This window comes from Gouania willdenowi, chromosome 7, assembly GCF_900634775.1.
Source record: "Gouania willdenowi chromosome 7, fGouWil2.1, whole genome shotgun sequence".
In the NCBI taxonomy this organism is placed as follows: Eukaryota; Metazoa; Chordata; class Actinopteri; order Blenniiformes; family Gobiesocidae; genus Gouania; species Gouania willdenowi.
The window spans coordinates 12,251,031-12,276,097 of NC_041050.1; the positions used below are offsets into that span (position 1 = coordinate 12,251,031).

Here is a 25,067-nt window from a genome sequence, read left to right on the forward strand (position 1 = left end):
TTTAATAATGAACATGATCAAATCTAAGAGTGATAGTGACCTCTGATACAATGAATATTCAATTCAAGGGTGATTTTAAACTCTTTTTTTGCATAAAATTTCTATATTCCAATACCGTTATATATCTCTGCACCAGTCATACTCCCTCTGTTCTTTCACTCCTGCACACACGCACACACACACACACATGATACAGCAAGCAATTTAAAAGATGAAACAAAAGTCACAAACATATACCATACAGGCTATTCTCTGGGTTTTCATACACTTTGACAGTAAATCCATTAATCGTATGCTACAGTTGAACATCTTGAGGCGATCTCAGTTAGAAATGGCAGTACATCAAAGCTTGCTCGCCAGAGGATGACATGGGCAGAATATAGCGATGAAAACTATGCAAATGAAAGGATTATAATGATATTAGGAGACAACAAAAGTTAGAAAACATTAAACCTAAGAACAGAACTGGCCTCAGTTTGAAATGTAGCATTTTATAAACCAAAAACAGATAAAGTACTGTCAGAGGAGGGAGATACAAAGCAGATTTTGTCGAGATAAAACCCTAGACTCTTACAGTAGTTTTGGATTTCTATCCTTTTGAAGAACAAGGGGGAGAAACAAGTACAGCATGTCTTTAACGTTATTACAGCTCCACTGAGGAGACAATCACATTTCCCGTGTTCCGTGTATGCCTGACATTTAGATTATTTATTCTTTCTATCGCTCCAACGTTGCACACTGCATCAAGAAAAAAAATTCAGTCAGCCCCTTACTCGGGGGGGAGAAATAATCTGTTTTTTTTGTCTTCTGTCAATAGAAAACACAGCTGGCCACACACAAATAGCAGACTTTTGTAAATTTTTGTTCACTCAATAAAATTAACCAACACAAGCACTGAACATTTCTCTAACACACGAACCACAAAGTGAACAGTCACTGAATATCAGCAGCATGTTGTCGAGAGCTTTCCCAAACAGACGTGCACATAATTAGACTTAATTTGAAGGAATTCAGGGTGAAAGATCCATAATTTGAAAAAATTTTAAAAAATAAAATAAAAAATATCTAGGGGGGAAAAAAAAAAAACATGAAAATAGATTATTGTCAAACAAGTTCTTCATTGAGGGGGGGGGCTCTGATGGTCCCTGAATGCATCTCCAAACAGGAAACCAGGAGCAATCAAAGCTCAAAGGCTCGACATGGGCCAAAGTCGTTGATATTAAAGAAAATATGGAGTTCAGATTTTGTTCCTTTTTTATTTTGTTAAATTGGGGTTTCAGCACGTCCTTCCAAAAGAACCTTCAAAGCTTTCTGCACTTTACTTCTGACGATCCTGAAAAGAGGGGAAACATTCGCACATTACAAAAAAATCACATTTAAATAAAAAAGAAACAATTTGAAAAGTTTAAAGAATAAATAATTTCATATTTTTTGGTTTAATAATTCAGTGTGCATACCTTTCATTAAAACTACTACTATAACGTTTCACAGGTGATTTAAAACTTCGATACACATTTTTCTTTTTCTCCACAAATGACTAAATAAAACATTTTAATTTACTTAAATGTGCCCAAAAAGACAAAGTGCCTATTTCCAAAGTAAAATGTCGTATTCACTGTGTTTCCTATTAAATATGTTACCCAAATAGTGCTATTGTTAATTTTATTTATTTATTGAATAAACAGTAGTATTATTAACACTAATACCATTAATGCAACAGTTACATTTTTTTTTTTTTTACATTGTTTCCAAAATCCAACAAAAACAAATCTACCTATTGGATGAAATCAGTCATTTGCTAATTTCTAAGATATAACTTTATGTTCTCTTAGAGGGAAAAAGAACAAAAAACACTTAAGTAAACTCTTTTGATGAAATACATGTGATAGTCGTGGTTTTTGTCCCCCCAAGAAGCTCTTTTCAAAATATTGAATTAGTCACAAATTCCTGCAAAACCTACAAACCATGACACCCTCAGTCTTTATGAAATCGCTGATTTACCATTTTCAATTGTTCAAAGTTGTACAAGAATCAACATTATCCTAATCTTTGTCTGAATGGATGCATTTAAAGGCAGAGTTTTACCTGATCCATCCGAGATCGACTCTGTATGGAAGCAGGTTCATAGGTCTGTTTCACAAAGGAGGGAAAAAGAGACTCGGTTAAATGTCAATGTTAGTAATAGTTAGGGATGTACCGATACAACTTTTTCACTTCCTTTTACGATGATATTGCAGTCTCGAGTATTGGCCGATACCAATATGATATCAGCATGAATCCTACATACTTTTATGACTTATTTTGTAGTGTAGAATGTTAGAAAGTGATGTCACTCAAACAGAGAACAATAGTCAGCAACAGTAGGTATGAGAAAAACTGACCCATTTATTATTAACCAATTAGTTACATACATTTTAACCTTAAACATAATATCTACTGTATTCTATAATTGAATACATATAATATAATATATTTCGAAGATTTCAGATGCAGTTCAATAAAATCCGATATTCATTTTCTGGCTGATATCAGACCAATATCCAATATCAATAACCGATCGGGACACACCTAGTAACAATGTAGGTCCAAATGAAACGAAAAAAGAAAAAAATGCAAGACAACGTTAAAGTTTTACAATATGTTTTTCTATCATTTTGTAATAATGAAGAAATCAAACATTTCATATGCGGAAGAAGCCAAATTTTGAGGAGACCTCATTGTAGGGTTGGGCAAAAAATCAATTTAATTGATTATCAAATTTGTAGATATAAAAACATTTTTATTTTGCAAAGTCAAGTTAAAAAAAAAAATACATATATATATTTTTTTTTTTCCCATCACAGTTTTTTCGGACTTTTTTGCGTTCCGTCCTTGTGGGTTACCGAAGCGCGATATGAGCCAGCCTCTCTTTGTTTACATTTGTTTACCCTTTGAGTAGGCTATGTGTGTGCCACAGGCATGTTTCATTTCTTATTCACACTATGCTGAGATGCTAAGGGAAGAGTTTATTTTTTAATTGTAATGTTATAAAATATGTAGTTATATGATTTCTTAATCAGAAAATTTAAGCTACTGTGAAGTTGCTGTTGCACTTTTGCTTAAACCTGGGTTAAAGCTTGAAATAGTTGAATGACAGAGCCTCATTTACTTTCTATTTTGGGATTGTTCTATACATTTTAACTCTTGAGGACAATCACAGCAATAAAGTTGTACTTTTGACAATATATCTGATGACTGCAGTGATTTTTAAGTGCACTGAAAAAATAAAAATCAAATCGAAACTCAAATTTTTCTTCAAAAAAAAAAAAAATCAGACTTTTTATAGGCAAAATCACCTTATTGCTTCATTTGGGATTTATATTGTTTTAGCCTTTTTATCCAAATGTAAAGGATGTTAAGAGTATAGAAGAAAATAAGAAATGAAAAAAAAAAAGCCTAAGATTTTTTAAATAATCCCAATTCCATTTCAGGGTACACCCATCATCTTTCTTTGATTAGATTAACTGTTAAACTTTCTGGAATACCAAACATGCTAAATAGCATTAATAGGCCGCAGTCAACCACTGTTTTTAATTTCAGATTTATATACTTCAGATGGGCTTTGGAAATCAGGGAACATTAGCTGAAATCACACGAGATTACATCACGAAAGCTTAATGTCCATCCACTACACATTTTAAATGTAATGTGTAAAATTGTCCTAAAAAAATGCATTTTTGGCATTTCTGTGTTAAGTTGGGGCCTAATTTGAAATATAGGGAGAAAAATAAAACCAACTGATTTTTTTCATCTCAGAACGTGAACTGTGTTTTAACCGTTTGTTTTCTGTGATCACAGAAAATTGAAAGCTCAATGTCCCAGACCTCATATATTGAACCACCTTGACAATAGCAATCTCTTAGAGAAAAAATTGTCATTAATTTTAAGTGGGAGGGATAGGATAAAGTTAGGATAAAAACATGTAAAATAATCTATATAACCCTAAGGTTTAAACCATGATGAACACGTTTAACATTACTTGCCTTGATTTATCCATCACTGTTAAATACTCAAAGAGGGCTTTACCTTTTTCACCACCTCCTCCTCTTCTTGCTTCTTTTCATAATGGGAGAAATCATCAAAGATGGAGGTGGTGTGTTTGTAGGTGGCGATGATCTTCAGCACCTGCTTGGCCTTTTCCAGAGGAACCTCCTGGGTGTCACGGGAGTTGGTGACGGGCTTGTTGTCGTTGTTTTCCAGCCGGATGTGGCGCAGCTGGCTATTAGGCACGTCCTTAACAAACAACCAGTTCACGTCAAACTTGCCCTTCCACTTGTCCTGCGCCCAAACACCAGCACTGGTCCCATAGTCCACTGGTGAACGCATTTCTGCCACGCCGCAGAAATGACCACTGCCATTAACGCTGAACAGCAAATAGACAGGACCTTTGGAGTTCATGGTTCTGAAGGCGGAGTCCAGTCGCTTGTTGCCGTGCTCCGTGCTGCACCAGATGGAGTACTTGATGGAGCGGTGGATGTCGTCCTCGGAGTAGCTCTTGATGATGAAAACACGGCCGTTCTTCAGGTTCCAGTCAAACTCCTTGGGGTTGTAGCTGTGGGCGGCGCGCAGCTTATCCAGCACAGGGTGGGACTCTGCTCCTGGCTCCAGAGCCACGCCCCCACCGCACATGCCTCCGTTACTGACACCACCGCCGTTTGAGGAGCTGTTGCTGTCCAAACTTCCACCGCCATAGATCAGGTTGCGGTTGCGCGGTGCCACCCAGCGGGTCTGAGGCGTCGGTGCAGAGTTGTGGTTCTGGTAGGAAACTGGAGTGGGCGGAGGAGGAGCCTGCATGGTCATTTGCTGCACAAGGGACTGGGCAGACTGCAGGGACTGCTGCAGGGGGGGCAGGAGACTGGGAGCATGTGCATGAAGCTGGGATGGATGCTGCTGGGGGTGATGATGGTGGTGATGATGATGGTGGGGCAGAGGAGGAGCCATCTTGGCAGCACTCACTTTATTGTCCCATGTGTCAATGTCCATGTTGTGTTTGATGGGAGGCGGAGGCAGACCACCTCCACCTAACGGAGGCCCAGGTTTGTTTTTGGATTTTTGTTGCTGCATCTTGGCAGGTTTACTTGCAATAGCAGCCCACGACGTAGGTTTTGGAGGGGGCATACCGATTGTTGTACCGCCGTTGCCTGTGGCAACAGCCGCAGCAACATTGCCACCAATAACAGAGCCTGCAGTCTTCATACCGGAGCCGCTTCCAGTAACATCTCCTCCTATTTTTAGGCCCAGCATGCCCTGCTCCAGGCTGTTCATACCCGGAGCCTTGCTCAGGGTGTCGCTATGGAAACCTGTCTGCCCATCAGGGAGCAAGGTGCCACCCAGTGAGCTGGGCGGATAGCTGTAGCTTCCCCCATAAGCTGAGCTTTGAGTCTGCTGGCCCTGAGAGCCACTCGTCCCCCACGCTGAGAATGCTGGGTTCTCTGGGAAGAAGTTAAACCTGTGGGGGTAGATGCTGCTGCTAAGTCCACCGGGCTGCCCGAACACAGTGTCAGGCATGAAATGATGGTCTCCATTACTGAGGGGGGCGTAGGGCGTCAGGTAGGGAATGGGTGGATCCCCTCCTGTAGACCAAGGAGCCTCACTAAGAGGGTAAGGGAATCCAATGGAGGGGGCATAGTAACTGGACAAATATGGGTCTGTCATGGATTGATAACTGTTATTCTGCAAAAAGGGAAAAATGTGCAGGGTGTAAGGGCAACAATACAAAGAAACTGAGAAATGTAAGGCCACAGATGTTTTCTTACCTGACTGGACTGACTGGTAAGGTATGGCTCAAAGTCGCTGTCATGGACTGCGTCCTTCTGGTGAAGAGAGCCATTCTGCACCGAGACTGGAAAGGCTACAGTGAAATTACAGAAAACATCATTAAAGACAATGTTTATATTTTTAAGAATAGGCTCAAGACCCACATGTTCAATTAAGCTTTTAAGTAGTTTTTTTTTTTTTTTTTTTATCTGTAGCCGTGGCTGCAGTGGTCCTGTCTCGGGGGCTCTCAGTGATGGTGAATGGCTTCTGCTGATTTGCTGCACTGAGGGCTCTGTCTCAGCACCCTGTGGTCTGCAGACGCTCCTTGTGATGTCTCCTTACCAAGAACCTCTGTACCCAGCCATGTGCCATATACCATTGTCCTTATTTTTAACCTGTGTGTGGTGGATGGTATTTGTAAGAGTTGGGTGTTTTAACCTTGTAAAAGCAGTGAGCTGCATTCTTTGTATGAAAAGCACTTTTGATAAATAAAGATCCATTTGATAAAGCACTGTTTAAAACGCCACATCCTCATTTACACAGGCTTTATCAGGATGTTATGAGTTCTGTCATTGGTAATATCATAGACACAAGTATATGGACCATGAATAAATATATGCTGATCAGCCACTATTGTAGCCCACTGTAATACGATTAGAAAAAAAGCAAACACTTCTACAGTAAATCATGGACTTCAATTAAGGGTGGGGCAAAAAAAATGGATTCACAATATAAGATGATTTAGATTTTTTGGTGGCGACATCAAAAATGTGTATTTCTCCCCATAATCAATTACTTCCTAAAGTAACAGTTACTCTGAATAAATGAAACCTTTACATTCTATTAAAAAAGAACACAAAAACAATCTTGCTGGAATTAGTCTGCGGATTGCGGAGGTCAAGGAAACTTCAAAGGAAACATCAAAGCGATCGGCAGACGCCTCTGACAAAAACTGGCAGTTGCCAGTCGAAACATATCTGGAGATCCAAGTTGATTTTTCTGTATAAATGAAACATTTACATATAATTTCTTACTATAGATATATATATCTATATAGATATTTTCTTACCATGTCTGCATATGTCAACATAAGTTACTACATGTAGTAAAGTGCACTTTCATCTGTAGCTGAAATAAATGTCGGGCCGACTAACTTGTGATGTGCATTGATTTTTTTAAACTTTGTCTCATATTGTTTCTAGAAGTGTATGATTTAACTTTTGATTTAGGTTAAGGAAAATGTACCAACGTAGCAGCACTCTTGCTTGTGACATATACATAAAATAAACAAAAAGGGCTTTTCTAAATGATGGATTATGTACAATTTATTATAAATAATAAACTCAATAAGTTGCACAAGAAATATAGTGTTTTTCATCCATCAATCCATTAAAATATCCGTCTACAGAATTTTGTATGAATCGATTATCACTTACCATGTCTGGATGAAGATGTATCAATTATTTCTCCTATACCCAAGCATCGCGATAACATTAATCGGGACAAAATCACAATGCCCGAATATAGCTTTGATTAATAAACTATATGATTAGATATTTTTATAATGCATGTAGATTTATTATTCAAGTTAACATTTTTATTACTCTTATTATGACAGCTTTTGTTGAAATTGCTAATTGATTAAGATAATATAGTAAATTTGATAAATCCCTTCAACAATTGGTTAGAAAGACGAAAATGAGGCTAAATCCTCAAACATGAAACAACCGTGAACGTAAACGTGTTGCAAACAGTGACACTACCCAGTGCTAGAAATTATAGTTACATTTAGCATGTCAGTGGGAATTTATTGAGGTTTTGTAAAAGTTAAATGCATGATTGCAATGTTACATGGTTAGGTTTTCTAAGCTAAAGGCTATTTTGTGATTTACGGAATAATAACTATTCAGAAAGCCTTCCTCTGCTTGGTTTAAATACCTCCAGGCAAGATAATAGCTTATTCAAATGAATGGATTACCTTAAATTTATGGAAAAGCTTTATTTATTTATTTTTTTAAAAGCTATGTTTAAGCAAAATGAACATCCATGACAACCCTTTGTCCAACTACTACATTTTACTCAGAATTCTGTGAAAAAATAACTATAGAGCATAATGATGGAATTAATTAGTGATAACATATTTTAAAGAATCTCATTTTGTAAATAAAAGGAATGAAACAGTATTTAGCACCTCCTGAATATTTATTTATGTAGTTTTTATTTATTTACAGTCATCTCCCTCCTGATGTGGAACCAACAGTGACCTTTGAATTTTCAATTCATGTTCTAATCAAAATCATCTATCATCATTTTGTGTGTTTTTATTATTCAGTATATTTTTCTCATGTAGTGCATCTTTGTTGTCGTTTTGTGCGTTGCAGGTAATAGTAAGTATTTTTTCTCTTTTAGTGCATGTGTTTTTGGTGGTCGTTTTGTGTATTTTGTCATTGTCTGTTCTTTTTATTATTCAGTATATTTTTTCTGTTATATTGTGTTTTTGTTTTATTGTGAGTTGCTGGTAATGTTATTTAGTATTATCATTTTTAAAATAAACATTATTAAACCCCCTATTTTCAATGATTTAATTTGTTAATTTTCCTCTCTCTTAAGTAGCCCTAGAATGACACGTACCGCCGTTTGAGAAACACAGGTTTAGAGAATGTATAAGATGCTAAGCTGGTTCAGGTGCAGATTGTTGAGACTCTTACCTTTGCTCGCATCCTGTCCTTTCGATGTCTGAGGAGGAAAAGAAGAGAAGCTTGAGTGAATAACTGATGTATACATACAATTCTACACGATTAACACTGAGATGTGAACAGATAGTGCTGTGGTGTAGATGTACACTAGAAGCTATGGTCCAGGCCTCTGTGGAGGACCAGCTCTTCTAGCTAACCCCCACTAGTCTCTAGAGAGCTGGGCTGGCTGCACACACTGCACGTCCTCCTGCTGTAATAAATAACTCACCTGGAATATGAGAAAAGCTTACCTGAGGGTCAATACTAGCAGCAGACATCCTTCATCCACCGGGTGTCTGAACCAAACCGGAGCCCCAAGGAGACGTGCAGTGTGTAGCCACAGAGCCCGTTTTGTGAGAGGCTAATAGCCGGAGAAGCCGCCTCGCTGCTCCGCGGTACTTCGCTAACACTTGATCCCGGTTAGCAGCAGCTGGTAGCCGGAGTCAGTCCTCGCTGAGGGCCGCGTGCTCGTCGTAGGCCTGCGGGAAACTTATCGTCGACCTGTCAACATGGACTGAGCGAGGCTTCACTCGGCTCACTGTTAAATTAAAGCCTGAGCAGCCTCGGTGGCCCTCTCAGTTCTTACCCCGACAGAAACTTCATCCGGGCTCTGCGCTCCGGAAGTGACGTACAATATGTCGAGGCCAATTCCAAAAGGGCCTGGGGATACCGTTACCCATGAACCCCCTTCTACAGATTTATATTTATATGTCCATTTCACATTAATCAATACTTATTACACTTAAACCTAAAATATGACACATCCCATTCTTTTCTGAAGTCACCCATTTAAATGTGGTTATTATGGGTCAAGTTTGGGGTCAGTTATATTTTTCAATTACAATTACGTCTTCAGTTATTAATATTCAATTACAACTCACTTACGATTACAATGACCGGTATGTATTTTTTTTTTTTTTTTTTTTTTAGTTATAATTGTGATTATCTGAATTTGGGCTTTCAGGGGGAAATAACAATTGTAATTTTGATTACTAAGCCTGAAATAAATAACCTCATAAAACATAATCTTCCTCTTGTGTTAGCATCTCTGATGATAACAGGTCCTAAATCAGCTGTGAAACGCACTAAAAACAAATGTCTATCATCTATTTTCCCCCATATCTATTGGTTACCTTGTTAGGCTTCCTAATCAATAAAAATATAAGTTTTAATAGTTTTGATGTGGACATGTGAGCCTTTTTTGTGTCAGTTTTTAAATCGTAAAATGTGGGAAAGCTTAATATGAAACATGTTTCAATAATTGTTAACTACATATGTGTAGCCCACTCTCATTTGCAACTTTTAACCAATTTCTGTGGCTTTTAAAATCCCATTTCACCACCTTTCCCACTTTTAACCCATTTTATTTCTGATTACAACAAGGATTTATATCTGGGACTGGTGTGAATAAATAATGGTTTCTGTACGCGCTTTGAGTCGCCTTGAAAAAAAAGTGTTTTCCACCTTCTGGTTGGTTTTAATAGACTACTAATATTAGAAAAACATATAACATATATTAATTTTAAATATGGATAATATAGTCTTGAAATTAAAAGGTTGCTTTTGAGGGGAATATTTTTACATATTGTATCCTAGTGTGGTCCTATTTACACTTGTTAATATTTTATCCATCCTCCTTATTAATAGCCATCATGATTATTTATACACATGTGCAGTACAAATTTGGTCATGATAGACAACTTATACAGTTGTCTTTTTAATGCAACCATTTAATTAAATATTTAAAAAAAATATTGCCAAGCAAATAGTATAATAATTCAGTCAGGATTGCTTTAGTCAAATAGCTTTATTTAGCATGTATTTTAGATTTGGCAGTACGGCTCTGTTCTGGGAACTCTCTGCCCTTTCCAGAAGCTGCGCGGAAAGCACGATGCAAAAAGAGCTGCCATTCACTTTTCCATGAGCTACATGGAGAGGCATAAGCAGAGAGAGCGGTCAGCAGGACCCCCTGGAACAGAAGCACAGGCGTTAGTATCTTCAATTCAACTTTATATAGTGCAAATTACAACAAAGTCATCACAACGAGGTATCAAGATATACAATTTGTGTAAGGAAAAGGAAAAACCCAACTAATCCACAAGAACAAGCATTAGCGACAGTGGGAAGAAACAACTCCCTTTTAACAGGTTGAAATCTCCAGCAGAACCAGGTTCAGAGGTATAGCAGCCATCTGCTTTGACTGGTTAGGGTTAGTGAACAGGAGGAGGAGAACAGAACAGGATAGAGAGATAGAACATCAGGGTGTCCCGGATTGGTTGAGTTTCTGTTTAATTGGACAGACGAGGAGGAGCTGGGGTGAGGGTGGGTTGCGAGACGTTTGCGGACAAAGCGTGCGGAAGTAGGCGTGTTTGCGGTGGTTTAAATACAGCGTCGTGACTCACTTCCAATGGGAAGCGTGGAACATGATCAGCTAAATGATTAACTGACAGTGACGTGTTGTGAGCACTAGGGTTGGGAAAGCAGGGCGTGTTATTCTAACAAAATCAGTATCGTAAAACACTATTAAAGAAACTTAAACAATTATTCAATAGCAGCCTCCATACTCTCTCCATACACGGCAGCACATCCATTGTTTGTGTTGGAAACACAGAAACATGGAGAAAATGACAACAACAACAACCTTTTGTACCATTCACTGTGGAAAGTACGAACAACTTTCTGATCTTTCCTTTGCTGAAGGTGTGGTAGCTCAGGTATTGGTGTCCCATCTTTTAAAAGCTGTTGTTTTTCTTCAAAAGAAAGTTGTGAAAATGCATAATTAATACAATAACTTACTGCTTTTAAACCAAATGCAGCCTCTGAGATGCAAAAAGCCATTTCAGCAATCGTATGTTTTGCATTATACAGTAGCTTTACAGCAGGAAGTGGGGGAGAAAAATGAGGTTTTCGATATAGATATAGTAGATGATATATTGACACAACACAATCATTTTGGTACTTATTGAAGGTTCAAAATATCATCTTCTACTGGCTTAACGGGACACAAACAGCCCAGTTTGCAGCTGGGCCGAAATTATATGGTATTAATTTTCTGTTATTTTAGTGAAAACACAATGAAATTCATTTTTACTTCTTGTTTTATTGGGTGTTTTTGGCTGTTGACTTTTTAAGAAAAGCTTTAAAAATGATCATTAAAAGAAAAAGGACAAACCTATGGATAAAACAAAGAAAAGCATACATCAGGGGGAAAAAGAAGAAGAAGAAGAAAATCGTATAAACAGGAATTTAGGGACTTTTTACTGAAATAATCTAAATGTTTAAAATGTGCATCAACAGTGAATTATTAATATGTTTGGCAAAAACAAACAACAGGGACAGAATTTGACATTGTGACAAATGGTGTTTAGCCCTTGGCCTTAAAGTTTGACACCAACAACATTTAGATGACTTCATAAAGTATAATGTGCACACGTAGAATATGGTGACAGCTTCCCATTCTGTAGATAGTTACTGTTTTCCAATGATACCATGAAAACAAATGCAATATTATCATAAAAACTACCATATTGTGTGCATATTTTGAAAACTCAGAAACAGCAATACACGAACAAATATTTACGTATCCATTTTTCAAAGACACATTTTATCCAGGTATATATACACAAATATAGCTACTGTTTGCAAAATTCAACAATTACACAAGGACAGTGAACAAAACATATATGAACTCACTCTAAACGTGTTGAAATCTAACACCTATATACTCAGTATTAAACAATGTTAGTAATAAGTGATCTTATCGTAGATGTTGTTTATTCCATCAAATGTTAATAAACACAAGACAAAGTGTCCATTAAATATGGAAAAAATTACATACAAAAATAAATGTCAGTGATACGTGAGGCGTCTCTTTCACACATTTAAGCAGGAAACCACACTCCTGTTTATTCAATTTGAAAATGGATCAAATCTCTAACAACATATTTGTGGCACTCGGAGAATCTTCCTCTTGTATCAGTTCCCCGAGTTCAGTTTAAGCACAATAGGGTTCGATCTCTCAATCTTTTGAGCAGTTTGCTCTTCTGCTGGTTTCTTCTCAATCACTGTCACACGTGGTGCTGTTTGTTTGTATACGCTAGAAAACAGAAAAAATACAAAAATACATGTTGTAGAATTGGTGGCCCTATCACAGTTACACAAATGGGATGTGTTTCCACATACCTACCATATGTTTGCACTATTTGCACTAGAAAAGGAGTTGAGAACCTTTCGATGGATGATAAAAGTCTCCGATGAAATTAACTGGAAAAAAGAACAAAACAAAGCAAAAACATTTAAAAAAAAAAATTATTCTCAAAATGTGTCTAAAGAAAATGTATTTGGCCAAAGGAGACCAGTGGAAATATATTTTTTTTACTAAAAGACAAAAAAGACATTATCTTACAGCTGTCGTCGTCATCAGAGTGTGAAGTGACCACGCAACAGGCGTAAACAAAACCCAAAATCTGCAGAAAAAAAGTGACAAAAACAAATGTGTGCGGATAGAAAAAAAACAAGCATTTTTAAAAACAGATTCACACATAAGATGATGTGTGAAACAACACTAAAATATGAAATACAAACAACACAGTGTCCGCTATTTATTCTTATCTACATTTTTCTTTCAAAGTTCACTTTTATCACACATTAGCTCCTCTTAATGATCCAGCATAATGGATGAATATTTAAATCCACGTATGTCTTTATATAGTTAAGATTTATAAAATCAGACTTTTTAATTTGCATTTTGTGATGTACGTATTGTTTGTAATATTCTTAAACTTTTAGGAACTATTATTTATTGTAATTATTTATTCATTTTAGGCAGGAAAATGCATTTGTATAGCACATTTAATACACAACGCAATTCAATGTGCTTTACATGAGTGTTTCCCAAACTTTATTGCCCCAGGACCTTCTTGGTGTGAGGCGGACATGCTAACCACTAAGCCACCGTGCGCCCTAGTACAGATGCAATATTTTTGTAATCGCTGTGAGCATTATAAGTGAGACTCTAATGTCCAGCAGATCCCATAGATCAGGGGCCACATATGACCCAGTTTGAAATCAAGTGGGCGGGACCAAACTGAATTGCTGTTTTTATGAAGGAAAAAAGCACAAATTCAAAATAAAATCCTGAATCTTAAGCAATTGGTTAAAATTCCTTGACTTTGCAACTAATTTTCTTAAAATTTGCAACATAACTTTCCAGAATTCTGTTGATAATTTGTGAGTATTTTTCAGGTTTTTGAAAACACTTACGATTTAATATTGTAAATAATGTAGAGCTGCAACCTCCATCATATTTTATCTATGATTTATGATAATTTGCTGTATTTTTTACTTTAAACAATATATTCCTGTGGGCTGGACAAGATCAGTGGTTCCCAAACCCCCCCCCCACCATAAAAAAAACTCATCGGATCTATACAATTCAAATAAATTACCTATTTTGAGTTCAAAATGGCAAATTTCGCCAAAAAGCGACTGATTTGCATGTATGCTAGATGGTCTGGCCTTGAGTTTGACATTTGTGCCATAGATGGACATGTTTTCCAACATTGACCAAAGACTATTTTATCATTACATTTAACTCCTGTGTTTCTAGATGCTTATTGATTAATATAAGAATACATAAGTTTGCATTGTAAAGGGCAAAGATGAGTATTATTCACTAACTGATAGGAGCAGCTGGACAACGCAGTGCAGGATTTCTATGTAGTGATACTCCAGCCAGCAGCTTAGCACAGTGGTCAGCTCTGGGTTGGGCTGCTTCTGTAGCCCTGCAGAGGGAAAGCTGTCACTCTCACATCCAGGCCCATTGTCCTTCCACCAGGAGTGATGAGGTGACAAACCCAGAGAGAGAATGTCACTCTCCTGCAGAGAGCAAACGCGTCAGGACTTCACAGATATTTGATCAAATGATTGGAGAAAGCACAAAAAACTGCATCACAAGGGACTTTAGTCATTTATTTTTACCAAATCTAATACATATTTTTCATCTTGTCTTTAGTAACATTTTAATATGCTTATAAATGTTGATAATGAGCAGCCTATATCATTGAAAACTAATACAAGCAAACCTCATGATTATGAGAATATAAACTTGGACAGAAGTAACGATTATTTTATTTCAGTTATATTAATGCCTTTTCTCCTGTTGTGTTTCCAATAACATACCTTTGAAGGTGCTGGAGACGTACAAAAAAAAAATCAGACAAAGACGTATATAGTGTAGTGTAGGCCTCATAGATCAATAAATTGAAGATAATTTGATTGTAAAAAAGGTTGAAATTGTTTTTTTTGTTTTTATCTCCACTGTAAACACTTTTTTGCTTTGCATTGTGGGATGTGGAGTCCTATAGACGAATGCATAAAAGTGTTTTTCCTTCATTCTTACTGTGATTTCTTGTGTTCGCCCCAGTGACTTTTCAACACATTTCTGGTGTTTTCAGGGGCAGAAAGCTGTGGTAAAACAACGGCGGATGTTTGTTTTTTGTGCTTACACAGAAAGATCCAAACCCAGCCGAAATGGAATGTTTCGTGGAGGTTGGTGATTTCACGGGGAATACTGGGAACAGAACAAAAATGGTGAATCACTGTCCTTGATGCTGCGTTTAGTTGCTATGCTGCAAAGAAGTGGAACAAACTGCCAGCCAGTGACGTGCCATCAGGGTAGGCAAGGTAGGCAGTGCCTACCCAAGGGTGAATTGATATTTTGATTGTTTGTTTTAATTATAATATAATCATAAATTATTTATTTTTCCATTTCCAATAGCCTACAGTACCTATAAGTTGTGGCCATTCGTGTTGTGACCTTTTTGCATTTGTGTTCATTTCTTTAAATGTATTCACCTGACACTTCCCGGCCACCGGGTTTCCGCAACGGAAGTGTTTCCGACGGACCGGTATTACAGACGGACACGTTTCTGGCGGATGTTTTTAACCCACCAGAACAGTTAAGAACAAGAAGAAGACATCGAAACGCGTATGAAAGTAAGTGAAAGTTGATTAGGATACTCTTATATTTTTCATATCAGGCTATCATATCATAATACCCGTCCGACTGTAATACCGGTCCGTCGGAAACACTTTCGTTGTGGCCGGTTTGCATTTGTGTCGTGACCTGTTTGCATTCGTGTTGTGACCTGTTTGCATTTGTGTTCGTTTCTGTAAATGCATTCACCTGACACTTCCCAGCCACCTTAGTTTTTTCTTTCTTATTATAAATTTCATATTTTGATAAGCGCATTGTGATGACTTTGTTGGAATTCTCTTTAAACAAATAAAATTGATTTGAATTGAATTAACACTTGTGGTCTCGATTTGCAACGTGCCTACCCAACCCTAGTGGTCACATCACATCACTGCTGCCAGCAGAGCTGAAGTCAGCATCTAATGTGAACATTTTTAATCAACGTTAAAGGCATTTTTTTCTCTACTGCGTATGATTGAGAGAGAGATTTTTGGTCATATTGTTGATGATTTTAAATGATTTTAAATGGTATTTTTTGTTTTGTTTTTGCCGACTTTAATGTTTTTATAGATTTTAAGCTGTTGAATGTTTTCTGTTGTACTTTTTGATCATGTAAAGCACATTGGGTTAGACAATTGCAACCTTTCCCATCTTTTTTCCAGCAAATGATCTTGAATTCATTGATCTATGAGGCCTAAACTATGTCCTTATCTGGTAAAAACGTTTGTCTCCAGCAGCTTTAATTTTGCGTCTGTGATTGAAGGTTGATTATGCGACAGTCAGAGTGTGCGTCAAGCATGTGTAGGTCTCTAATTATCCCACACCTCGCCCTACCTTTGAAAGCCCTCCCAGGTCCAAGTAAAGACAGCTCACAAAGACATTCCAGCCCATCCACAACAAAGTCCACAGCAAGTACTGAGAGAACCAAACAAAAAGCACAATGAGGGCACATATTAGACTGATATACACAGGTCATATAGTGTTAAATAAGGTCTAAAGCTACATGAAACAAAGACTGATTGATCATTTGATTGTACTTCTTAAGATATAGAACCTGTCATACAGAAAACCTTTTTTTTTTACTGATTAGGCTAAAAAAAACCATCACAGATTCATTTTTTTTTTTAAATAATCTCTTTTTTCAAGAGAGTCCTAGAAGTAGTTACGGTTAAGGGACTAAGGGATTTTCTCATTGTCCCACAGTGATGATTTGAACTGGCAACCCTCCTGTTTGCACTTGTACGTAAACATAAAATACAAAATATGTAAGAAACCGACAATATCCAAGCAATAAGTGACAGATATCAGTCCCAAAACTGAGATTTTGTGACAAGTTTCAATTTAATTAAGGAAAATGTTATGTACTAATTTGAGGAAAATTGAAAGATTTCTGTAAGAGTTTAAATGTTAACACTAAAAATGACTGCCATCATGTAATATAAGCATTGGGAAAACTGTGAGTCCCTGCAAATACTGTTTTGTTTAATTCACACAATGATTCATGTTTTCTCTGTCATTTTTACTTTCTCCTGCGGGCTGAATTGGATGTTCCACAGGGCCGGATTTGGCCCCCGGGCCTTGAGTTTGACACTTGTGATCTTAGGTAATAATCACTGAAAAGCAAGACAATGACATCAAATTCCTATTTAAGTTTTGCTATTGTGAAATACTTTGAAATGTCAGCATAAACTCACATTTAGGATCCAAAGGACTCAGATAATTTTGGTGAGGGCTTCACCATCTTTTTTATTCCATCATATAATTTGTCTATATTAGTGGTTCTCAAACTTTTTTGGCTTAAGTACCCCCTTTCTCTTATTTCTGAATTCAAGTACCCCCTTTATGTGCGACAACATCTTACTCAGAATTCTATATGAAAAAACCCCTATAGAGCATAATGATGGAATGATTGAGTTATAACACACATTTTAAAGAATCCCATTGTAAATAATTGGAATGAAACAGTAATTAGTGCCTCCTGAATTTATATATTTCTATAGTTTTTATCATTTCTGGTCATATCCCACCTTGTGTTGGACCAAGACTGACCTTTGTATTTTCAGTTCAAGTTCTAATCAAGATCATTTTCATCATCATTATTATGATTGTCATTTTTAATTAAAAATAAACATCACAAAATCCCATATTTTTTACATTTTTGCTTGTAAATGTTTCACTTTCTCTCTCTCAGCTAGCCCCTGTATTTCTGATTTAACTAACTTGGTGACAGTCAAATATGTAAATGTAAAGGTTTAACTATCTTTTACAACCGCTATGCATGCTTTGTTCTTGCAACTAACTTTAACTAAAAATAAACATTACAAAACGTCATATTTTTTATGTTTTAATGCATTCATTTTCCACTTTCTCTCAAGTACCCCCTGTAGTGCCATTTCGTACCCCCATTTGAAAAACACGGGTCTATACAATACCAGTTAAAGTTTCAAAAATCAATTCGAGTAATTTGATGCAGGAAAATTAACTTTAATATTTCTTTATCTGAAAATGCTCTTTAAGCTTTAATATTCAATTCTTAGATCTGACAGTGTAGTGTAGTGCAGCCCTTTCAAACATCAAGCACGTGTCATTGTGTGGTTCTATACCATGATAACGAAGCGTGTTCGGTACTGAACTGCACCAAACAGACCCAGGATGACCATGATGACCTGAAAGAAGTTGACCATGATGGGAGCCCACTGGAAGCCCAGGAAGTCAAACACCTGCCTCTCCATCGTCGTCGCCTACAAATCAACAGCAGAAGAAAGACTTTGGAGATCACAGAACTTCTCCAACTGCACTGCTTCAATCGTGTCCTTCGGGCTTTGGTCTGATCTCCTTTTTTTAACCATGGGGTTGTCAAGGCAACTGAGCCGCGAGGGACAACACTCTCTTGGCAGAAAACAGAGGAGGGTGATGGTGCTACAACCTCTGAGGTTGGTGCCCCTAGTCAGTCATAAAGAGGGGGCAGGGTGGGAATCACAGTGGAGGAGGACAAAGTGGATGCAGCCTCTCATTGTGCTGGTTGACAGTGGTAGGCGGTCCCTGCTTTTATAGAAAGGCACCTTCCAATACACCAATACAATAATAAAACATCTTTCAGAGAGAGCAAGGTTCTTACCATAAGCTTTATTTTTCAAAGATGTGCACAATGGCTGTAGTGTAAGAACAGATGGTGATATTTTACCATTTGTGTCAATGAAAGGCTAAGAGTTAAGGAAATATTTGGAATTAATTTAAGTGTTTTGACATTTTTGTGTCTGTGTGGTGATAGTACGTCTATACGCTGCAGGCTCTGGTTTCTCAATGAGTAGTTTGCATGTTCTCCTCTGGTGTTTTTCTTGATATTAGTGTGAGTTCCTGTCACGACACTTAAGCTCTCTCATAAACTGCCAGACTGACACCGCCCTAAATCTGCGAGGATTGACTCCAGTAGACCCCGCACAGGATGAGTGGATATATAATCAATTATACTGTTTTATTTTAATAGGAAAAGCATGCATCAAACTCAACAATAACAACACAGTTATTGTGTGCCATTTCTTTTTGTGACACCTGTTGGTAAATGGGATATTGGACCGTTGGTAAATGTCTTGTCTTCATGAAGTGAAGTGTTAGAATGAAGAAAAAACAAGCAATATGAGGATTTAACCCGGTGTAACAGTGACCATGTGGTGGTGACGGTGGATGAGATCTTCTGTAACTCTTTGTGAAGTGTGTTTAGCTAAAAGTGGTTCCAGAATAAAGTGATTATTAAAGTTGCTTTAACAGTCATTGATAGTTCTTACAGAAATGTGTCCCAATACACAGTGGATTGCAGTTTGCGAACAAAGAGAGAACCTAAAAGAGTAGTTTTGATTTGAATATGAATAGATTACTTTAAATAAATAAATAAGAAGAGTGTTGCTTTTGGTTTGTTAATGATGGAGCAAACTGATATGAGAATGAATAAAGTATTTCAGCTGCCCTTTAATAACCCTTAAATGTATTATTATGAGCTCTAAATGATATAATAATTTAAAAACAACATAAGGCGCACACTTTAAATATTAGATCAACTTTGTTCTGATATAAACGAGTACATTATTCAGTGAATGTGGTAAAAAAAAAAAAAAAAAAATCAATTAAAGTGTATTTTGTGCTGAGATCGAAGCTGACGTGCAATGAATGGCCTATATAATGTGCACACAGAGGTGTTGATGTGTGACAGAAAACATCTCACCAGCTGCAGACAGCACAGCAGGATCAGTGCGCATCGTGCAGAGCAGCACTCCATTTTCCTCCTCTGCTCCTGCTCCTCTGTCCCAGTGGCTCCGCTGAGGATGTTGATGGGAACAGTGGGTGAAGAAATAGTTTTTGCTCTGCAGGAAAACCCCAAGCTTCACATCCTTCAATGGCGTGAGAGGAGACGCTGTTTGCACTTTGCCTTCGGAGGAAAACCGGGTGCGCCCTGGTTGTGAGGGACTACAGAGGGAGGGTTTCCTCTGTATGAGGGTCGATTAGTGCCACGGACGGCCAAAGAGAAAAAGAAGAACCCGTAAGAGACAGGGAGTGATTTCTATAACACTATAAATTAGGGATGTCCCGATACAACTTTTTCACTTCCGATATGATACCGATATTGCAGCCTTTCGTATGGGCCGATACCGATATTGATCCAATATGATAGCATGAATCATACATACTTTTATGATTTATTTTGTAGTGTGTAATGTTAGAAAAGCCTTGATCAAGTGATGTAACTCAAACAGAGAACGATAGTCAACAACAGTAGGTATGAGAAAAACTGACCCATTTATTATTAACCAATAGATTATTCACATTTTAAACTTCAACATAAGATCTGCAGTATTCTACAATTGAAAAAATTAATTAAAAAAAAAATATATATATATATATAAGACCAGCACCAACATGCAGTCCAGTAAAACCCGATATTTGTTTTCTGGCTGATATCGGACCGATAAAACAGAAAAGATTACCCTTCCTCAATTTTCTGTTTTTAGATTTAAAATTTGCTATTGCATTATAGGTCAATTTTGTGAAATTTAACAATATTCAAGACTTGTAAAGAAAACATATTTAAAATACAATAAAAATAATTAAATTTTGAAATTATACGTTAAACAAACGAATACAAATACAAAATAAAAAGTACTAGACACTTGTTTTTATTCACTTATACGCTGTCTTTAGATCAGCAGGTTTCTGGATCAGTGATCCTGATCATCATTCACTCTTTAAAGGATTGAAATAAATGTACATCTCTTAATATCATTACAGGTCCAAATGTTTGGCACCCCCCATTTGTTTTTGAAAAATCGGGATGAAATGTGCAATCCAGATCCAATCTGGATGACACTCAGTGGAATAATTGAGGAACTAACTCAACATAATTTAGTCAAATTTTTATTCTCATTCAGAATCAGTAAACTGTTTCAGATTCCCTCCAAACTGTATTTGAATTGTTCATGGCATAAGGCTAAAATTTTGTCAAAATCCATTAAACCCCAAAACCTGCTAACAAATGTATTTAGTATGATGCATAGTGTTGTCCATTGATTTTGGTCCAACTCTTGACATTTTACTTTGTTATGAAAATGGGGGCACGGTGGATTAGTGGTGAGCACGTCCGCCTCACAGCAAGAATGTCCTGGGTTCAAGCACGGGGGTGGACACTTGGGTCCTCTCTGTGTGGAATTTGCATGTTCTCCAGATGCTGTGTAGTTGCACCGGATACTAGTGCTGGCCATTTTTATTTACATTTCCACCACGGCAGGTCAGCCAAAACCAGGAGGTGTAGTTACTCTACTTTTGACATAATCCAACAGACAAATTAATAAATGAATAAACGCCAGTGAAAATATTACTTCCTTGGTGGAGGTAAGAATAAAATATATAAGTCTTAAATATTGCTGAATTTCCTTAACTTGTTTTTTAAAGTAGTGGATTTGATAGTTGTCCTGATTATTGACATGGACAGAAGCTTGTTGTTGTGTGCAGTAAAAATGTGTCCATCATTGGAACATTCTGGCCTATGGCTGAATACAGAACATGTCCCATTAGCTTTTTTTTTTTACATCATTGGAGTGACCCACCACAGGCCCCCTCCTTATGGCTCCTCACAGTTTCTGCCCTTAAAGTGGAATGAATCAGCCTTCATACAGCAACACAGTCTGCTGTTCTCTGATAGGTGGTTTGTTCCTCCATAATATTCTATACACACCAACAGGTGGCGCCAAATGAAAAAGTAAAAGGCCCTTGATTTTAATTTTGAAAAATTGTATCTTTTTAGTAACATTTTTGTCTTTAAGGATTACAGTGCAACTGCAAATCACACCTTTTTTTTTCTTATAGAGAAGAATGATTTACAGAGAAATTTGACCCTTTTCTTTGTCTTTTCCACAGATTTAGATAGTCTTCTTTCACATGAGTTGGTTACAATTAATACATTCACCATATCTTTTGAATAGCATTAAATGGGATGTTTGGTTTGAAATAGTTAAACGTATGTTAGAAATTGTAACATATACTCCACCAGTAGGGTTAATTAAAGGTCATACACAGAGTAAGAAAATACATATGCCAGGAGTTTATTTTTCCAAAAGCAAGTTTTTTTGGTCTTTTTTTTTTTCCTTTAAAAAACATATTGTATTGTTTCAATATCACGACCCCATTATCATCTATTGTGTCATATCATACTGTGAACTCATCCAACCCCCATTATGTTTGTTTTGAGGTTATAAGTTGTGGAGAAAAGTCCGGAAAGAAATGTTTTCACAATGAGTTTAGCAAAAAATACACACGTGCTGCTCGTTGAAGTCAGTTCCCTATGGCTACTTGTTTAAATGCGTGGCATTCAATGTGAATTGTATACAATACGTTAGGGGTGTCAAGCTCATTTTAGTTCAGGGGCCAAATAGGGAGCAGTTATGGCTGCAGATTTTAGGCTGGAACATTTTTATCATTATTGTGCTGTAGTTTGCACTTCCACGGATAGATAAATTCTGCAAGATCTTCACTTTAATTTGATTTTGTGACCCATTTTTGCGCAAATTGGGGAAATTTTGTTGAATAACTTGAAGAAAATTGCAGGATTTTGGGAAAATTTAGTTATTTTAATAATTTGAGATTAAAAATGACTGCCATCATGTGATATAAGCATAGAGAAAATGTGAGCGCTGCTAATATTGTGGAGTTGAATTGAATTTGTGTATTGTTTTGGAGATATCTACATCTGAATTAGTAATTTACACAATGATTTATGATTTCTCTGACTTTTTTGCTTGCTGCTGCGGGCCAAATTAGATGCTCTAAGGGGCCAGATTTGGCCCCCAGGCCTTGAGTTTGACAAATGTGCAATACGTATTTTAAAAAAGTTGATTTACTCCATAATGTTTCCAGGACTAAGATGAATAGGTCAGAATAAAATGAATGTATTACTTTTGATCTTTCTTAATCTTTATGTTGGCCTATATCAGTGTTTCCCAAACTTAATTGCCACATGTTCCCCTTAGTCTTTATTTCTTATTGCATGTACTTCTTAGCTCATGTTATACATTATTTAGTATTTGTGTCTGCAGGCTCTAAACTCTTCCCTGTGTCTCGTCCAACATTAACCTTGAATTTAGGCCTTTTTATTCATTAATTTCAGATGTTTTGAAAAAAGTCTGTGAGCATAAAAAACATCTTTAATGTTAAAAATTAAACTGAAAAATGTTTCTGTGTACCCTCTTGAGAGGTGTTCAAGTACCCCTAGGGGTACACGTACCTCAGTTTTGGAACCACTGGCCTATACAATCAGTAATTCAATTAAGTTTTGACATTTTTGTTGACAATTAAACCACACCGCCCATTTACAGTACCACCATGTCCCACTAGGGTGCTTCGACCCACTCTTTGGTGGAGACATGATCAGGTATTCTGTTCCAAACCACAGTCTACATGGTGCACTTCCTTCTCCCACCAACAGGCGGCGCCAGACGCGCAGACATCGCTTCATATTTGGGGTCTCCAGCTCTGCCTGAGTCACATGGAAGCAGTAGCTCAGCAGAGGTGATACGAGCTGAGATGGAGGGGGCTTGAGGGGGCTGTGCTGGACAAACCCCGGCTTTTGGAGATCCGTGAGGAGATCCAGCTCCAGGAAGATCTGACCTTCACTGGCCTCCCCTGTGTGGAGGGCCCGGGGGCCGCAAAGGAGTGCGGACGGTACGGGGGGTCAGCGGCTACTGGAGGAGAAGCCACATGCATTCTGCTGCATCCCCGGCTGCTAAAGCCGAGTTATCGACAGTGATTGATTATGCTGGAGGGGAGCGGCCGGTCCGAAGGGACAAAGACGAAGGAAACCGAAGGAAGCGACGCTGCGGCTCCTCAAACCCCCGAACTGAGTGAGTATCAGGGGGGGATGCTGTAGCAGCACTGCTCCGTGTGACGGGGGATGCATGGAGGATGGATGGAGGGGGTGCTGTGGGGGGGGTCCATTCCATTCACCCATTCATGTGCGTCTAACAGTGGGTATGATGTGAATCCAGAGGTGCACCCTGTATTCACCCTGTGCTGTGCCAGCTTTCCTTTGTGCCTCTGCTCATCCATCCAGCAAAGACACGTGTCCGCATCATCATCATCATCATCATCATCATGATCATCATCATCACCTTCTGCGGCGCATCACAGCAACTTTACGGTCATCTCATGCACAGATGCTGCACCGGGGCTCCGCGCACGCGTTTTTTCTAACGCCAGACCTTCCTCCTTCGTGTGTGTGTGTGTGTGTGTGTGTGTGTGTGTGTGTGTGTGTGTGTGTGTGTGTGTGTGTGTCTGCTGACCTCTGAGACGCATCCCTGCTTTGATGCTTTGATCTGTAAATAAATGGGAAAAGCTGTGATGAGGAGACGGAGGAACCCCGATTCTGCATCAGCCTCATTACCCCATTACCCCATTTTCTACATGTTTTAACACCCCCACCTATACCCTATACCCACTACTCCACCCACCCCATCATCTATGCCACATGTCACCCCCCCCCCCAAACTCCGCCTACGTCGTGCTTCGTAACCTGTTGTCAGCCAGCACCGCTGCAGTTTGTGGTGTCAGAGCCCAGAGGCGCGGCGGGCCAGCCGTGCGCCCAGCGTGCGTGATGGCAGCCATCATCATCACACATGCACACACACACACACACACACACACACGTACAAACACGCGCATTAATGCATGCATGTATACTCGCGCACGGGCGCACTCTCATTGTTTTTATTTTCACCTACCGACAGCTTAGACCACAAATGAAATCACAGTTTATCCTCAAACAGCCCGCGCAACAACGCACACGCGCGCGCGCGCACACACACTTCCATGCCCTCCAGCTTCCTTTCTCACAGGGCCGTGGTTAATCGTTGCAAGCAAACATTTGACCTAATTCACATTTTCACACAATAGCAGTCTCCTCTCCTCTCTCTCATCCCCGTGCGCGCGCGCACACGCACGCACGCACGCACACACAGTGGTATTTGTGTCACAGAGGGTATGAGGTTTTCATCATTCAGGTTGTTTTCTCCAATCCTGGG

The 25,067-nt window shown here is 38.1% G+C and overlaps 3 protein-coding genes across 7 annotated transcripts in view; 1 reads left to right on the forward strand and 2 right to left on the reverse strand.

Annotated features, from left to right (window-relative positions):
* ythdf1 (YTH N6-methyladenosine RNA binding protein F1) lies at nt 1-9,138 on the reverse strand. The gene is made up of 6 exons (XM_028453501.1): nt 8,783-9,138; nt 8,505-8,532; nt 5,796-5,890; nt 4,066-5,712; nt 2,086-2,130; nt 1-1,333 (listed from the first exon to the last, which is right to left on the reverse strand). The coding sequence occupies exons 1-6, from the start codon at nt 8,807-8,809 to the stop codon at nt 1,319-1,321; spliced, it is 1,857 nt and encodes a 618-aa protein (XP_028309302.1). The 5' UTR covers nt 8,810-9,138; the 3' UTR covers nt 1-1,318.
* Nucleotides 9,139-10,372: 1,234 nt separating this feature from the next.
* LOC114466719 (sodium/potassium-transporting ATPase subunit beta-1-interacting protein 3-like) lies at nt 10,373-24,455 on the reverse strand. 3 transcript variants are annotated; one of them, XM_028452397.1, is made up of 8 exons: nt 24,330-24,455; nt 19,727-19,988; nt 18,111-18,248; nt 16,342-16,422; nt 14,211-14,408; nt 12,937-12,997; nt 12,718-12,794; nt 10,373-12,627 (listed from the first exon to the last, which is right to left on the reverse strand). In XM_028452397.1, exons 2-7 carry the CDS (start codon nt 19,778-19,780, stop codon nt 12,739-12,741), a joined length of 588 nt encoding a protein of 195 aa, XP_028308198.1. In that variant the 5' UTR covers nt 19,781-19,988; nt 24,330-24,455; the 3' UTR covers nt 10,373-12,627; nt 12,718-12,738. The 3 variants fall into 3 exon arrangements, with proteins under 3 accessions (XP_028308198.1, XP_028308200.1, XP_028308199.1); XM_028452399.1 differs by having other exon boundaries at nt 12,714-12,794; XM_028452398.1 differs by lacking the exon at nt 24,330-24,455 and having other exon boundaries at nt 19,727-20,003.
* LOC114466718 (uncharacterized) overlaps nt 23,500-25,067 on the forward strand; it is a 28,442-nt gene continuing 26,874 nt past the window's right edge. For all 3 annotated transcript variants that reach the window (XM_028452396.1, XM_028452394.1, XM_028452395.1), the window contains exon 1: nt 23,500-23,891. The gene's annotated coding sequence lies outside the window, so the exon portion shown is untranslated. The remainder of the gene's footprint in view (nt 23,892-25,067) is intronic.

What these genes read in the sequence shown, in the direction of transcription:
- ythdf1 (XM_028453501.1), bottom strand. Translation starts at nt 8,809, where the DNA reads ATGTCTGCTGCTAGTATTGACCCTCAG. An exon ending in AGGACAGGATGCGAGCAAAG is followed by an intron (nt 5,891 to 8,504) that starts GTAAGAGTCTCA and finishes ATTTCACTGTAG; the next exon opens with CCTTTCCAGTCTCGGTGCAG. An exon ending in TTACCAGTCAGTCCAGTCAG is followed by an intron (nt 5,713 to 5,795) that starts GTAAGAAAACAT and finishes CCCTTTTTGCAG; the next exon opens with AATAACAGTTATCAATCCAT.
- LOC114466719 (XM_028452397.1), bottom strand. Translation starts at nt 19,780, where the DNA reads ATGGAGTGCTGCTCTGCACGATGCGCACTGATCCTGCTGTGCTGTCTG. An exon ending in ACCTGGGAGGGCTTTCAAAG is followed by an intron (nt 14,409 to 16,341) that starts GTAGGGCGAGGT and finishes TGCTCTCTGCAG; the next exon opens with GAGAGTGACATTCTCTCTCT. An exon ending in CTCTGATGACGACGACAGCT is followed by an intron (nt 12,795 to 12,936) that starts GTAAGATAATGT and finishes TCTTTTTTCCAG; the next exon opens with TTAATTTCATCGGAGACTTT.